Source organism: Crinia signifera, chromosome 4 (genome assembly GCF_055691185.1).
Source record: "Crinia signifera chromosome 4, ASM5569118v1, whole genome shotgun sequence".
Taxonomy (NCBI): domain Eukaryota; kingdom Metazoa; phylum Chordata; class Amphibia; order Anura; family Myobatrachidae; genus Crinia; species Crinia signifera.
Genome location: NC_139220.1, coordinates 161407533 through 161425378, shown reverse-complemented (window position 1 = coordinate 161425378; position 17846 = coordinate 161407533). Strand labels below are relative to the sequence as shown.

General features: G+C 44.7%; 1 protein-coding gene across 1 annotated transcript in view; it reads right to left on the bottom strand.

The window, feature by feature from the left end:
- Positions 1-13003: 13003 nt before the first annotated feature.
- Positions 13004-17846, bottom strand: part of IL17REL (interleukin 17 receptor E like) — a 137454-nt gene continuing 132611 nt past the window's right edge. The window contains exons 17-18 of the mRNA XM_083180162.1: positions 15646-15710; positions 13004-14063 (exon numbers count right to left, since the gene is read on the bottom strand). Coding sequence (XP_083036288.1) covers positions 15667-15710 — 44 coding nt within the window. The 3' untranslated portion in view covers positions 13004-14063; positions 15646-15666. The remainder of the gene's footprint in view (positions 14064-15645; positions 15711-17846) is intronic.

Sequence of the window (17846 nt, the reverse complement as noted above, 5' to 3'; positions counted from 1 at the left end):
TGATTATATTTTCGTTAACATGTGGGAGAAGTAGTGTTAATACCTGTTTGAAAAAGGTCTTTTTATAGGCGTTTGGGGCATACACGTTACATATTTTGAAAATTTGTTTGGAGAGCTCTATAGATACCATTACAATTCTACCCTCTGGGTCAGAGAAGATGTCTGTGGGAGATAACTGTAATGATTTTCTTGCAATGATAGCAACTCCCCTTGCTTTCGAATTATAGGGGGCGGCTGCCAGAACTGACCAGCCGAAAAGATTAAGCTTAAGGGTTTCTGCGTGGGTTAAGTGGGTTTCCTGGAGACAGACAATCTCCATTCTCTGCTTCTGTAGGTACTGCAGGATTTTACGTCTCTTAGCGGGTGAATGGAACCCTCCTACATTGAGGGATCCAATGCGATAATCTATGGAGCCCATATCGGGTGGTAGTAATAGATGATTTGCAAAGAAGATAATTTTTTACATGTATAGGGGGAGCCGCATTCCTGAATAGAGAGTACTACCAATTCAAGTCGATTGGGAGGGGGGGAGGTGAAGTAGTAGAGAGTCGTTATCCTAACCTTAGGGAGGGGGAGGATGAGTATTATTAAAATGAGCTTCAGGTAAAGAAGATAGTTTAAACTGGGGGCTGGCGTTGTAGCTTCCATGCTGCTGCCAGCTGCAGTGAGCAAATGGGTGAGTTGTACTGAGAAGAGAATCTCAGGGGGAAGGGAGGAAGTTATGCTTGTCCCTGAAAGAGGTTGACAAGCTAGTGTGGGTATTATCTAGGATTAGGTGGCTCCGGAGCAAGCCCATGTTAATATTACCGGGAAAGATGTCAGAGGAGTGGGTAGGTGTTATCAGGAGGTAACCAAGTTAACGACATAAACACAAGTAAATATAACCATCAAATATCATATAATATGTCTAATAGCTGTAGTAGTCGGACTTATTGTGCAATATTTTAAACCATAAACATATAGGGGGACTGATTATCAGAATAGAGCCTGTATCATTCAAGTCCGAATATCCAAGCGGGATAAAACGTGATATCAGACTCCATTATTACTCGTTAGGATTTTATCTCTATCGGGCACTTCACTGGTCTGTGATGTCTCCCGATTCAGCTGCTTCACGTTCATTCAGAAAGGCCTCCGCGTCACGCACGTCATTGAAGTCATAGAATTTATCTCCTTCGTATATGCGCAGTTTCGCGGGGTACAAGAGGGCAAACTTTTTCTTATTTTTCACTAGGTCAGAGCAGATTGGCGAGAAAGCTTTCCTGGCCCTAGTGAGCTCGACAGAAAAGTCTTGAAATAACAAAATCTTGTTATTTTCCCATAGGAGGGGGCGAATTTTTCTGGACGCTGTCCATATTGCTTGTTTGTGCAGGTAGTTCATGCACCTGAAGATCACTACCCTGGGGCGCGTGTCATGTGCTTTCAGTGGACCTATTCTGTGGATCCTTTCTATAACAATGTCGGTACATTGATCTGAAATGCCCAAGATCTTAGGGAGTGAGATCTTTGCGAAGGTTAAAAGCTCCTGGTCCTTCACAGACTCAGGAATACCCACAACCCTGATATTATTCCTGCGGGACCTATTTTCAATGCTGTCCAGCTTATTCCATAATTGGTGGTTTTCTTTCTGCAGCCTTATTATGTCATTCTGCGTCTGAGCCATGTCATGTGAGAGGCCGCCAATATGGTGTTCAGATTCAGTGACCCTATTAGTAAGGTGTTGAAGCTGTGTAGAAATGTCAGCTACAGCCTGAGTCAGGAGGGGTCCCACAGTGGATTTAATCGCATCCACCATGTCACTGTATGTGAGGGGTGCATCAAGGGCTTTGCGTACCTGTGGTGTTTCCCCTCGGGGAGATGCAGCTGCTGCCTTTTTAGACGCTGGCGAGGAGGGCGACGTGTTGGTGTCGGGCGCCATGTTAGAGTCCGTGCGGCGTTTCTCATGTCTCTGCGCCGGGACCTTAGACGGCGTTGCCGTGGCTGCTAATTGATCCATCTGCGGCTCTGGTCGATGGGGAGGCGAGATGCCGGTATTTGGAGGCTGTTAACGGCCGTTAGATGCTGAGCTGAGCGGGTTACTCCGGGAGCTTCGCGGAGGAGCTGTTCACCGCATGAAGCCGGAACCGGAAGCACTGCGGAAAACACCTTGCTGGGCTGTGCTGCTGCTGCTGTTGTGGCCGGGTTCTGGGGCTGCCTGGATGATCGGATTTGAGTCATTTTTAGTTAATTCTGTGGTTACCAAACTGTGGGCCTTATTCTGATCGGTGCGGCCCGATCAGAATATGCGGCCACGACCGTGCAGGCGAATCCCCGCCTTCCATATGGATCGCCACCTCCGTCCGTACGCGGATATGTGGCGATCCGCATGAAATTGGACGGGGATACGCCTCCTCCGTCTTGGGAGCAGCCCCTGCATTCGATGGTCGCCGAACATCGAATGCAGGGCCGCACGCTCCACCAGGTCCCGCCACACAAGACCACACGGACACTTGTCCGTGTGAAATCATGTATGGGGGCGGGCAGCTGACATCCGGCGATGTCAGATGCCCGCCCCCTACACACGCGTCACGGCCTCATTACCATGCATACGCCCCACGTTTGCATGGGAACGCCCATGAAACGCGGGGCGTATGCATAGGGTAATGAGGCTAAGTAGCCCCTCACGCCCCTCTACGCCCCCTGTGCGGCGTGTCAAGAATACGTGCGGCGAAATCGCCTGCACATGCGCAGAGTGACCTCTGCACATGCGCAGACGATCACCATCGGCGGGACGAACGCATGCGGAGAAATCCGCACCGATCAGAATAAGGGCCCGTGTCCCCAGGCATCCTGTGGTGCTGCGAGGCACTGGCAGGAGTGCCTCAGGTTGGTTGTGGAGGAACAAAGCTAATTATTTATAGTCAAAGTGATAGTCAACACCCGTGCTAGGGTTGCCAATCATAAAAAGTGCGGACCACAACTGTGTACTACCACCTCATAAACTGAACCTAAAGGTGACAGATCAGCACAATTAACAGTACTTGATTTAATATATTTGTTTTTTAATTTGTCACATTTAAACTTTCGGACTAGCGGTGCCTTGAAAAAATGAGAATACTCTAGGGCACAGGAGTAAATAATTTAATCATTCAGTTTCTAGAACTTAAATGTACCCTAAAATTATCTGGGTTTAAAGTATTCTTAGCTTTTTAGTACCACAGTTCAGGTTTTAGTTACATCTATGCTTGAGCACAGGTGACCTGATTTGTACCTCAGTTATTTTGGTTCAATAATCTGTGCTTAAGCCTTGATATCCTTAAAACCTGATTGTTAGTGTGACTTGAGAACTGAGGTTGGGAATGCCTGGGTTAGAGTAGAGTCATGCTGGGAATAGTTTGTCCTTCCTGGCATGGGTCATGTTGGGTTGTATGGATTTCTATACCTTCAGGGGCGGATTGGGATAGAAATCCGGCCCAGGAACGGGGGGGGGGGGTGTTGTTGCCTATGCAGCCCGGGGGGGGGGGGTCTGACAATACAGACCGGGGGTGGGGGGACCATTGTGCAGACTCTACTCACCAGCATCACCCAGAAAAAATATGGCCACCGCATATGTGCATATAATATATGCATATATGCGGCAGCCATATTTTTTTGGGGCAATGCTGCCGTTTGGGACCAGGCTGCAGTCGCTTGGTTCCGGCAGCCCTGGAACCAAGGTAGGCAGCCCAGCCGGAGGGACATCTGGTCCAGCCCACCGGGAAATGGCCCGGTTTCCCGGTGGGCCAAACCGCCTCTGTATACCTTCTAATATTACCCACTCCAGGAGGGAATGTGAGGGGGTCCGTGTGTGTGGTGATGGCCTTAGAGTTATATGTAAGAAACTGGTAGTGAGAGAAAGCTGTGGAGGGTGTAATGAGGGATAGGGGCAGCAGTATCCCGCTGACCAGAAGCCCAGTGGCAAGTACTGGGGTTAGGCAGTGGTGGCTCTTACTTTTGCAGAGGAGGGGGGCTGCTCCGATGCGCACCCCCCCCTCCCTCCGCTGCCGCCGATGTGCTCATCGCTGCTGCCGGTCCCAGTCGCCGGTCCCCTGTACGAGTAACTTCATACATACTGCACATGCGCTGTCCCAAGCCTCCATGGGCTGCCTTTGCAGCAGCCCCCGGAGGCTTAATAAGGTTCCCAAATCCGGCACATACACAGTATCGTCACAGGTTCTGCGCATGCACAGAACCCATTTTTGGAGGCTGACCCGCATTTGCGCACAGAGAGGCATCCTGGAGGGAGGGTACACCTCCCAATTGGACTGCCTTGGGTGACTGGCAGGTCAGACTTCCAATAGGAAGTCACTGCCAGTCACATTGATGCCAGCGCAGTCTGGCCGATATACTTGCAGTGTATGTGTATGACGGACCCGATGATCACACAATATGTCAGATGGCTAGTCTGTCATGTAGGTGGGCTGGATTATGCTCAAATGCATACCCTCCAACTGTACTGATTCTGCCGGTACAGTACCGCATTTTAACGGTCTGTACCGGCTAACTAAAAGTGTACCGAATGTACCAGTTTTTGGTGGCTCCTGACTTCTCCTGCTCGGCTTGACGATCGGGTGCCCTGCGACAGCAGCAACAGATAGAGAATTCTGTAATCCCGTCTTTATTTAACTCTTCTGCACCCGTACCCAGTGGTGCGTTGCGGGTCCCACAGTGCATCGTGGCACTGAAGAACCATAGGTAAAGCCTCTGGAGACAGCGCAGTTGTGGTTTCCAGACACCTTGGAGGAGCATCAGCAGCACTTTAGCAGCCGTGAGACTAGTGAAGGCAAGGAGCAAGTGGTACAAATCTATTGCCATTTAAGGTAAATACAAAAACATGCCCTGTACACATTCGGAAAGGGGGCGTGGCCACAGCTTCTTTGTTGATTACCATGCTCCTTTGCCCAACGCCACGCCCCATTTCCCAAAGTGTACCGATATCTGCCGTTCCAATGTATGCGATGGTATGCAAATGTGCTGAGATCAGCAGTCAGATTTGTCTGATTACTGGATCCTTTTCGCAGGAGAATTTTAAAAAAATCCTGTCAAAAGACGGTCCAGCCTTTGCAAATTTGTTCAATTTAAGACTTTCCAACATCTCAACAATAATTTGTATGATTTAGGCATCACAGTGTGGTGGTTGAGATGTTGAAAGTCTTAAGGTGGTCATGCATCAGAAAGACCGGTATTACAATCATGATTGTGTCCAATTTCCCAGCAGTCCATGGAGGTTTTTGGACACTAAATGTACTCACAATCGGTCATACAATCAGTCATACAATCCATCTGCTGCATGATTGTATGATTGAAGCTTCATTTAAATAGGGGGCTGGTCTACTAGGATCAAAAGGATAGGAGTGCCAAAAATCCTGTTTTTTTCATACTTTTTTTTTAATTTACAGGTTGCCAGCAACTACCAATCTGCTCACATCTTCTGTATTATGCCATTATTAAATAGCCATAATGCAACAATCCTCAGAAAACAGTTTTCAGAGTAGTGACAGAATTGTGCAAAAGGGCATCCACAGCTCTCTTTAGCCTGCAGCTTGGAAACTTCTGCGACTCCAAGCATCTTCATTGCAATGGGCCGCCCGGAAGCTGCACGTCTCTTCTATGCTAGTCAGGGAGGCAGTGTCACATGACTCTGGTTGTATGAGCCATCTAAAGACAAATTGCATGTGCTTAACATCACATGCAATCTGCTCCCAATCCCAACTGATCTGACGTCCAGCACGTCAGATCAGAGGACCAGTCCTCCAATCTCCCGGGGCCGTCTTTGCATGATTGTGTGCACACAATCTGCATACAATCCATTTTACAATCCATTGAGATTGTATGATTGGGTGTAATGTCATTCTGATGTATGGCCACCTTTAGAAGTCATAGAACAATAAAGTCAACAATAATGATAATAAAAGGGGACTGGTAATATAACTGGTTATATATTATAATATTATATATTATGTTACTCAGTAGTTCCTCTTATTCTGGTTATGACACTCAGTAATGCCTCTTATTCACGTTATGGTACTCAGTAGTACCCTTTATACATGTTACGTCACACAGTAGTGTCCCTTATACACAATACCCACATTAATGCCCCTTTTGTACAATTCCCACAGTAGTAGTGCCCTTTACACATTATGCCCACAGTAGTAGTACCCGTTATACACATAATGCCCACTGTAGTGCCCCTTATATACATCTCTGCCTCTATCACTCTAGCAGCTCACAGCCCATGCCCATGTGTCCCTCCAGCAGCTACCCACCTCTGTGTCCCTCCAGTCCCTTCTCACCTTGTCCTCTGCATTCACAGAGCCTGCTCCTCTTAATGGCACTTCATCACTTCAGAAGTGGTGACAGTATTACAGCCAAAAATATGGCTTCATGGGGAAGGGGTGTGGCCAGAAAATAATACTCATTTATATTACAGAGCACAGTTGTCTCCAAAATTCAAATTATGGCAACAGAGTTCCACATACATAAATGCCCCCACAGTGCAGGTACATAAATTCCCCCACAGTGCAGGTACATAAATGTCCTAACAGTGCCAGTACATAAATGCCCCCACAGTGCAGGTACTCCGCAGACAGAATACACTCTTCCCAACATACTGTTTCCCAAGGTGGCGGGTCCGGCAATGTGGGTGCTGCAGCCGCAAATTAGCGAGTTAATATGGCGGCCTAACAGCGGGACTCGGGCCCGTGGGTGCTCATCAATTTCTGTGGGTGCTCGGGCCCTTGAGCACCCACAGAATCAGCACCTATGGGTGGAACTAGTTTAAACTACCATTACAGGGGGTAGAATTCAGTTCCACTCCATCCCTACTACTTTTAACCCCTGCTGTGAAAATTTAAGGCATAATATCTTGACAGCTAAAGGCATAGTTGCCTACCCACCAAAAATGGCCAGGAGACACCCAAATCTTTGATGCCAACAAGAGCATTCAAGTCTCCCACTTCCCAAGTAAAGTATGGCCTATAACATAATTGTCATTAAGATGCATTTTCGTAGCCACAAGGATGTGATTGCGCTGTCATACTCCACACTCTGTCCACCTATGCGGTACAACACCCCCTCACATCTCGCCATGCCTCCGCTGTACCCACCTGTCTGCTTCATCCCAGAGAGAGAGTTTAATATTTTAAAGATTGCTCAAATAGGACTAGGCAAGATATCTTACCTCTTCTTCCTGAGTGTATGAACTCATTCAGTTAGAGGTCATGGAGATAGCAGTTTTGTCCTTGTGTGTATGCAAATAGTTGCTGACCTATTTTAAGGGGTATACTGTGTTTGACTTCATTGGGGTAAATTTACTAAGATGGGATGTTGCCAATGGCAACCAGTCAGATTCTAAAGGTCTGTTTTGGTGCAGATATCTAGGGCGTGTCTCTAGTCTGTAACTTTTGACCTTTATGATCAAAACCGACACACATTAAAGTTAAAACAAGACAGGCAAATGACAGGAAACCACCTCAAACGATAGACATACTGTACATGGGAGAACTGGAAGCATTATGATCTGTGCAGGCTATGGTCCAGATTCTATAAGCTTCAAAAGTGATAAAATGGAGAGTGATAAACAGCCAGCCAATCAGCTCCTGCCTGACATTTTTCAAACACAGTACGTGGCTTGGCAGGTAGGAGCTGATTGGCTGGCTGTTTATCACTCTCCATTTTATCACTTTTGAAGCTTATAGAATTTGGCCCTTTGTTAGGTTTCAAAGGTTAGAATGAATAAAAAATCAAATGAAACAAATGTTTGGTAGCTATTGTCGGGAAGGATCTCAGTATTATTCGCAAAATAGTAGGCCACAGGCTACTAAAGGGTAACGTCATCTGGAATTCACATTATCAGAGCAATCCAGAGCTTAGTACATCCATATCTCCCAACGTTTGATTGCAGGGAAGTGGGACATACACGTTTGCAGGGCCGGTGACAGAGGGAGTCAAGAGGGACAAGTGTGTCTGGCCCCAGCGTTCTGAATGGCCCCAGATCTTCCATGCCCATCCTGGCCACTGCCTGTACTAGCTGGCCTGTCAACGACCCCCACAGCCTGGCCGTCTACTGTGCACTGTCTGTGTGTGGCTTGCTAAGTATGACTGACTCATTGTGTGCCACTGCCGTCTACTGTGTGTGTGTGCCCCACTGTCCACAGCCGATTGGCTCTCGGAGCCATCTACTCTGAGTCTCTGTGTGCGGACAACCCAGAGCTGATCGGTGCTCAGTCTGTACTGCATGAAGGCTCACTGCTGTACCCGCCGCTGGTGGTGTAGCCTCAGTCTCTGGTTCCTGTACTTTTATTGCACATGCGCGGATCATCTGTTCTGCACTCTGCAAACAGCCTGCACTGCCGGCTCTGGGTTCTTTTGTGTAAGTGACAAGTCAAGGCAGGCGGCAGCTGCAGTAGGCCAGCAGAAGCCAGCTGGAAGCAGCAGCCAGGAGCCAGGCCAGCTAGACAGAGAACGAGAGAAGTCCGTACCTGAAAGCAGGATCTGGAGCCGCAAAAGGTTAGGTGAGGCGCTTAGCTCTGAAGTGCCATCATTATTGTCATGTTACAGTATTAAATGAGTACTGTGTGCTTAATTGTTTTTAAGCAGCTCCAATGGGTACATTTATTGGTACATGCAGAAGAGGGTTGTGTGGGTTTGCGATTCAGTGGGGGGGGGGTGCTCCAGAAATATCATTGTACAGGGCCACAAGATTTCTGTTGCCGGCCCTGCATGTGTGCCACAATATATGGGTGTGGCCTCATGCTCACTGCTTTGGGGGCATGGCAGTGGTGTGTAAGCAGCTGGCTATGCCTCCAGCCAATCTGTCTCCCCGAATAGATACTGTGTGCATATGCACAGCATCCATTCACCACTGTTCTGCTCAGAAGAGCAACAACGGACAAGGGGGACTCCAGACTGCCCTACTCCCCCACGAGACACTGCCGTCGGTGGGTGGGACAGTCCAAAAAATGGGATTATCCACGAAAATTTGGGACAGCTGGGAGTACATCCACCAGTATGTATCTGCTATGATCTCTCCATGGTACATGTGGTATATACGTAATATTTACAGTTACTCCATGAACATGGTTTTTGGGAATATTCTGCAAGTGTTTCATGATAACAAATGCCCTTTAACTCTGTCAGCAGTTATTCTAATCATAAGGTCAAATAGTCATACCAATTACAGTATATATCAATAATTATCTCTCATATCATCATTTCATCATAAAGGCTTATGCTAAATATAACCATTGCTTTCTGTTTGTAATCCTCTGCCTTAATTTCAATTGTACTAGGTGTTCATTGTGTCTGCCTTAGTTATTATAATGCCTTAGTTATTATAACAATAAAATAAAATAAAAATAGACATTAGTGGAGTTCTACTTGTGCTAACAAATGTTGTTTTTTCCCCATACAATTAACCCGCCTGTTACATTATTGCAGAGTCTACAGTTCTTTTGCCTAAAACAGTTTCCAAAGAGCTTATGACCTGAGTGGATATAGTTAGCCATTATGTATATCCAGGGCTATTTTTGTGCAGGCTCCAGCAGGAACTGTGGCCCTTATTCTAGTTCACTCTTTCTGACAAAATATTTCTCAGATGGACGAAACCATGCGCACTGCAGGTGAGGCAGGTGTTACTTGTGCAGAGATAATTAGATTTGGGTGGGGTTTTACACCTGCCTCACCTGCAGTGCACATGGTTTTGTCCATCTAAGAAATATTTTGTCAGAAAGAGTGAACTAGAATAAGGGCCACAGTTCCTGCTGGAGCCTGCACAAAAATAGCCCTGTGTATATCTATTTAACCTTTGTTTTAATTACTTACTGTAATTGATCCTGTGCATTTTTAATACATCCACTAGATGGCGATATATGGACATAAATTGAATAATAACACATTTATACATTGCTGAGTAAATGGCCATACACGCTAGATGCCGCAGATATAGTTAGCCGTACAGTGCGTACTGAACAATATCTGCCGCCTATATCCTACTGTGATGTCACCGGGACCAGCTAAGCAAGCATCCACCGTAAACCTGTGTTGCAACATTGTAGCCATTTCCTAAAGACTCATAGGGTGAAATGTAATAGGGTGAGAGAATGAGAAAGTGAGAGATTTGGTAGGAATCTCCAGTTTTTCAAAATCGGCAATCATTTACACTGCAAAATCAAACTGGTTTTGCAGTGTAAATGGCCTCAGTGCTGTAAGGCAGTAATGCCAACCATTACAACATCCGTACTGCCCCAAAATCCTTTCTACAGCACCTGCACTTCCCTCTTAATTTATGATTACAATCACCTGTGGACCTGTTGTGAAACTACAAGTCCCATCATGCCTTGCCACAGTTTTCCTATTAAGGGATGCTAAAACTATGGCAATGCATGCTGGATTTTGTAGTTTCACAACAGCTAGAGGGCCACAGTTTGGACATGCTTGCCTTATACTTTCCCAATGCAATTCTGTTAATATGTGTCAAAATATGTACTGCGACTCTGTATGAACAAGATAAGCATGTACGCACATAATTCATCACTCCACTGCATCCGTTGCTTCCTACCCAGTATCGGGCCCTATATACCTAAACGTGGCTAAACAAGGGCTGTCAGAGCATGTCAGCGTGAAGAAAAATCAATTTGAATGTTGTGCCCCATAAGGGCTTGCCTAAAGGTTCCAGCCGCCCTAGGCTAATACATATGTAGCTCCCCTCGTAATACTGCTAAACACATGTGTATGAGCTCTCAGGGACCTGTGAGTGCACTGAGGGACCCATGGTCAGTGCTGACTACCCATAGGCTACAACGGCCTACCACGATCTCAGAATGGAGGTAGCTGCAGGATCCGGATATTAGGCTGCATTGAGAGGAGAAAACAAAAACGTAAATATGAGCGAGCTGAGAAAAATAGTCCTTCCCCTCTGCAGTGGACAAAATGAATGCACAGTAAGTTACCCCAACACCCTCACCTCCCTCCCCGCCAGCCACTGCTCAGAACCCACAGAATTTTAATACCGAATAATGGTAAGAAAAAAGTCTGTGTGGTGCATTGGGTTGCTTTTTGGGCCGGCATTAAATTGATAGACAAGAGTAACCACAGCTTTTTGTGCAGCACTAGCCATACCAACTCTGGTGAAGACCTGAGTTGGGAAAGGGCCCTTAAAAATGTTGCTACTGGGCCCACAAAGGTCTACTTATGCCCCTGTGTACCAGCCTTGCTTACAATGGATCAGAGAGCCTCCAAATCAGATTTCTTTAAGTAACTTTACTTGTCCTCTCCATGCATACAATGAGGGGACTTGCGGTGAGGTAAATGGCTGAGGAGTCCCTGGTAAGTATCAGAGCTAGATTTGCACACAATATATGAGCCATGGGGTACATGCCGGCATTATACACATGTGCTGCAGTATATACTGCTGCAGATTCGCTGAGTTTTGATAAGGGAGGTGAAGAAAACATAGCCAGGTGAGGCACTGCCTCACCTGCCATAGACTTTTCACTCCACACTTTTGACTATAAAAATGATTAGAATAATAAAAATACGATCTTTTTTTATACAGTTGCTATAAACTGAAAACTTCGACGTATACCTTGCTATGACAGGAAAGGCTGTGCCTCACCTGCCTCACCCCACCGCACGCCACTGAAAAATGTTATTTACTATAAACAAAAATTATGTACAACAAAAGACTCAACAGCCACCGTTGATAACAGGAGTAATAAAATATTGTTTTATACATTTTGTAAAAGCACAATAAAATCTATAACAAATATATTTAAATGCTGCTATATATATATATATATATATATATATATATATATATATATATATATATATATATATATATATATCATATAATTCATCATTTTGGTAGCAAAATATCTTTGGTATAACAAATAAAGCAAATGACACAAAATGTTAACAAAATAGCTAGAAATTACATTTGCATACAGCATAAATGAAAATAAAGGGACCTGAAAACATTTATCATCTGAAATAAGCATTTTTCTATCTAAAATAAAATAAAAATTCTTAAAACTATATTTGCACAAAATGTGGTTAGACTGGTAATACACATATAATGTATGTAATACCTGTCTGTCCTTGAAGATAGTTGGACCATTGTTATAAATAAAAATCCATACACACAAAGCATTATCTACTGATGTATTTGGGTCACAGGCAGGGCCGGATTATAATGGGGGCACAAGGGGTCAGTGCCCCTGGGCCCCCCTGTAGCTAGGGGCCCCCTGTGGTTGGCATGTATTTTTCAAAGAAAAAAATATATATTTTTTTTAGCTAAAGGTTTTGTGCATGGGAGTGGGGTAGTGCTGCAGCTTCACCTATCTGCCAATGTGACAATGATTAATGGTGCTGAGCATTGGGAGCCAAGTGTGCAGTGCATTAATGGGAGTTGACTAAGTCCCATGACACTTTGCACCAGAGGGCAGATGCTGAGACGTGTGTGCTGAGCTCTGATTGGTGGAGCTCATTACATGCTTCTCAGCCCATGGATAACAAAAGCAGCAGCCTAGTCATGGGAGGGTTTTTAATCAGAGGCAGCACTGGGACTGTGAGGTCTCCTACAGAGTAAGGTGCAGAGGGACAAACACAGGCTTTTCATGTGGTATGTATGTATGTATATATATATATATATATATATATATATATATATATACATATATATACATATACATATATATACATATATATACACTGTGTTGGATGCTGGCACTCCGCCAATGGGGATTCCTGCCTGTTGCCTTCTGTGGGGTCACAGCAGCCGCTGGGCCCCAATCTATATGAAGTCAGTGGACGGCGGCACTCAGGACTTGGCGAGGAATGGACACGTAGCCACTCTGGTGACGTTTCAGCCTCTTTATTAGGCTTTTCTCCAAAAATGTAAGCAGTTTTTTGAGAAAAGCCTAATAAAGAGGCTGAAATGTCACCAGAGTGGCTACGTGTCCATTCATCGCCAAGTCCTGAGTGCTGCGGTCCACTGACATATATATATATATATATATATATATTGCCCCTTTCAAAGGGCATATAACCCCTTGGCAATGGGCATGTAACCCCCTGGCAATGGGCATGTAACCCACTGGTAAAGATCAAAAAAACAGTGACAATGAATAGGAAAATCCTGGAAAGCATGAAAACCCTGGCTATGAGAATGTAACCCGTAGCAACAAGCAGGTAACCCCTGGTAACTTGAATGAAACCCCTGGTAACAAGCATGTAATCCCTGGCAACACGCAGCTAGGTAGAAAAATTATAATAATAATAATAATTGTAAGGGGGTGCCAGACTTTTTTTGGTAGGGGGATGTAAAATTTCTAGTTACGCCACTAAAAATACTGCTAGTTCATGCACCATAATGTACCCAACTAATAACAGCTAATCACTGTGCAGAATAATGTAACATGTATAATTTAATGTATATGTATCATTCAAATACGCAGTCTAGAACCTGATCCCTACGGGGGGAGGGGTGGGATCTCAGGAAGTTTCCCCTATACCCCTGAGGGTCACAGATAAGTGTGTAATATGCTATTTATACTTTGCTATTTATACTTATGAGGTAATTAGATGACTTCACAATATAACAGGAACATTATTGGAATGCAGTATGACCTTTTAGAAAGTTATTTTTAAAATCTTGGATTCTCAGATATGAGTGAGTAGAAAGCACGTTTAGGTATGCAACATAACAAAAACACACAATTGAAGGCAGTGGATTGGTGATTCTGCAATATACAGTAGGAAGGAAGTATAATAAAATAAATTGTGCTACATAACTGTCCAGGGTTGAATAAGTTATCTTGCATTGTTTCATCGGGTAATCACTTTTTGATTATAAATAACTGCAATATGAACAACCATAATGCAAATCATAGTGTCCATTAATATTTTACATCAGATTCTGAATAACATATTTTCAACTGCAATGCAATATCTCCAATCTGAAATGAGCTTGCTTGGTGGCAGAATGATCTTTCTCTTTATTGCCATTCCCCTTAGTTTTGTTAATGTAGACTCACTAAACTGCTCTGGTGAATAGAAAGAAAACAAAACAAAGTAAACATAAACAGTGTATAACCATACAAGCCTATCTTCAATGACATATATGCCATATCCGAGTAATCATTTTTAGCATTTTTATCAGCACCTGGTTTAACATTTGATTTATACTTACTCACAGAGAAAACCTGTAAAACTTTTTTCATTTTAATTAAGGCAAAGGATCTGATTGGGTATTCCAAATCATATGTTCTGCCATCTTTCGCTCATTTGGAAGTATGAAAAGCTCCTTTAACCTCTCCTTCTGGTGATGTTGCTCTTCATTGGCACCTGATTTCATACCGGCCAACTGTCCCTATGTTTGTGGGTCAGTCCCATTTTTGGGGGGATTGTACCATCCGTGGGCTGCAGTGTCCCAATTTAGGGTGCCTATTTATGGGAAAAAGAGGAACTGGAGCCATGGGAAGCTCACTGACTACTGGGCATGCCCCCACAGTGAGGGCAAATGGAAGTCATGACTCAGACTGCAACATTCCACAAAGCCATGCTCCTTTTTCAGGAAGGTGCAACTTTGCCATGCGCGGGAGTCCCAACTGTATTATTTCAAATGTTGGGAAGTATGTGATTCATTTATACTGTACAATTAAACAGACCTGCACATGGCTGAGGGGATTCAGTTAACTGCATACGGTTAAGATTTTACCGCTAGAAAACGTAATGTGCATATCACAATCTATTTTCAGGATGCACACTGACATGACCCTTGGAGGTAGGAGAGCCCTGCTGCAAGCTTACAATCTTTATCGATATCGATGGTTACAACTAGGACCTTATTCAGGTCCATTCGCAGTGACAATTCGTTCACACGGGGATAGATGTTTGGAATATTTCTGCGCATGTGCATGCGCCAGGTGTGTTCGGCCTCAGAGAACAGACTTTACCGGGCGCACACCCCCAACATTACGGACAGGGGGCGTAGTGTGGCAGGCCAGTGGACCATTAAATGATGTGAGTGTTCACCCACAGACTACAAATGGATATTTATGTTAAATATCCTTTCTCAGGCCCTGTGTGCGAACACACACTGCAAGGGGGGGCTGGCTGCCCGGCATCTGCCAGTTGGGTTTGGTGGACTCGCAAGGCTGCAAATTCGCATCCAAGTGAATTGACTAGAATAACGCCCTATGTGTGTGCTTTTTCTGTAGCGAAACTCCAAATACCAGTGCCTTACCCTAGTAATCAGATAAGTGCCGCCCACAGAACATCTGCCAATCCCCACCTCACCCCCACCCCACCATGCCGCCCGAATCCCCTTGCTAGCAAGCAAATCATTACAAATGGTTAGGAGCATGCTAACACATATTATTATTATCCACAATAAAGGTATCTTTTCATTTCATATCATTCATTTCCTATCATTTCATCTAAATAAATGTCTATTATAAGCTGATTGGCTCCTGCACATTATGGAGGTGATTCTAATTGCTGCGACTTTCGCAGTTTACCAAGTCAACTAGAATCACCCCATATGTCTCTCCAGTGTTTGATATATATTCCTCTGTATGTCCATGTGTAAAAGTAGATTTACAGTATATATTCCCAAATACTCACCAATAAGTAGTGTTTTAATATTCATTTCAGTAATGTTTTGTTTTGCAGTTTCTTTTGATGGCATGCTGAAAAAAATAATGTTGCATTATTAAACATGTATTTATAGTAAACGATAGAATCATTTTTGTTTATGGGCCTAATTCAGACCTGATCGCAGTACAAATATGTTCTCAAAATGGGCAAAACCATGTGTGCTGCAGGTGGGGCAAATGTAAAGTGAAAAAAGAGATAGATTTGGGTGAGGTGTGTTGAAACAGAAATCTAAATTGCCGTATTTACCTTGCACAGAAAAATAATAACTCCCCCAAATCTAACTCTCTCTGCACATTTCATATCAGCCCTACCTGCAGTGCACATGGTTTTACCCATAATTTAAACACATTTTTCCTGTGATCAGGCCTGAATTAGGCCCTATATGTGTATACGCATAATTAGTACATAACTCTAACCTATATATTCACTAAAACTAGATCATCATATATTTTAAATCAACCTAAATCGAAATTGTACTTCATGACCAAAATGTGCATTTACTAACATTTAAAATAATCTAAATCATAATTTAGAAAAGGGGTGTTTCGACCCCCTGAAACTCAACATTTATTGGAATTGATTTTTATTGATTTGTTAATGATTACAAAAAAATCCATGAAAATCAATTTTTATTAAAAAGAAACCTGGGGTGAAATGTAATAGGATAAGAGATACAGAAAGTGAGAGATTTGGTAAGACATCTCCACTTTTTTTAAAGCAGCAATCATTTACACTGTAAAATCAAACTGGTTTGGTAGTGTAAATCAGTGGTTCTCAACCTCGGTCCTCAGGGACCCCCAACGGTGCACGTTTTCCAGGTTACCTCACAGATACACAGGTGCACTAATTACTCACTGGCACATTTGAAAAGATCACAGGTGGAGCTAATTTTTTCACCTGTGATTTTGTGAGGAGACCTGCAAAACGTGCACTGTTGGGGGTCCCTGAGGACCGAGGTTGAAAACCACTGGTGTAAATGATTGCCGCTTTTTAAAAAAAACTTGAGATTTTAAAAAAATTGGAGAGGTGGAGGATTTTACCTGGGGGGGGAGGCTTCAGTCCTGCAGTCCATAGGTAAGAACCACCACTGGTTGGCAGGGGTACGGGAAAGGGTTATGGGACCTTCCGAGCACCCAGTCGGTATTTTCACTAACAAGATGTCATGGTCAGTGGTGTAGCTAGGTTCCACGGTGCCCGGAGCTCTCCAATATACAGGGTCCCCTCCCGTCAGCTCCGCACCTCCCCCCGTACCCGGGCTTCCTCCATTCCTGCTCCTCATCCTGCTCCGGGGACAGCCGCTTCCACCAGGACCTCCCGCACGTGAAGATGACCGCACGGATGAACTCGTGGCTGCACAGCTTCAGCCCGTACTCTGAGGCCATCACCAGGCTCCTCCGTCCCCGCAGCTGTGCAGGCAGCACCGGCACCAGCAGCAGAGCGCCAAACAGCAGCGAGCCCCTGGGCTTCAAACGGAGGGAGGCAGGCACAGAGGCTCTCGTCACTCTCGGTGTAGCAGAGGAGGTGGATTGGGGTTGTGGATGTCTCCCTGCACAAGATCTGGGCTCCCAGTGTGAGGGCGCTCTCCCTGTCACTTCCAGCAGACCCCGATGCGCTTCCCAGTTCCCTGCACTGGTAGTGTGCCCCGCAGACCGGAGTGAGCGAGCAGGGCAGGGGAGCCGGCGGCAGAGCTCCGGCGCTAGGTGAGATGTCGGCGCCTGGAGCTTGTGCTCCAACGGCTCCACCCTAGCTACACCTCTGGTCATGGTTGGTATTATGACTACCAGAATCCTTAAGCCTGGATACTGTTTTTCCCATGCCTGTAATTGCTGAAAATAGGACTTTTATAATGAACATTTAGGGGTAAATTTACTAAAGCTTCTAAAAAAGATGTGATGTTGACCACAGCAAAAAGTCTATCATTTTCTAAGATGCAATAGAGAAATTATAGACTGATATTTGTGGAACATCAATACTATGCTAGAGTGGGGAAACTTGTATACCTGTTTTACTTTTTAATTTGCGCGGTATGGATCAGTTGGTCACCAGCAAGTTGTTAGACAGTTATTAGGTCGACATGCATTTAGGTTGACATGTGTCTAGGTCGACATGCAGGAAGGTCGACACAAGTCTATGTCGATATGGGTTAGGTCGACAGTCAAAAGGTCGAC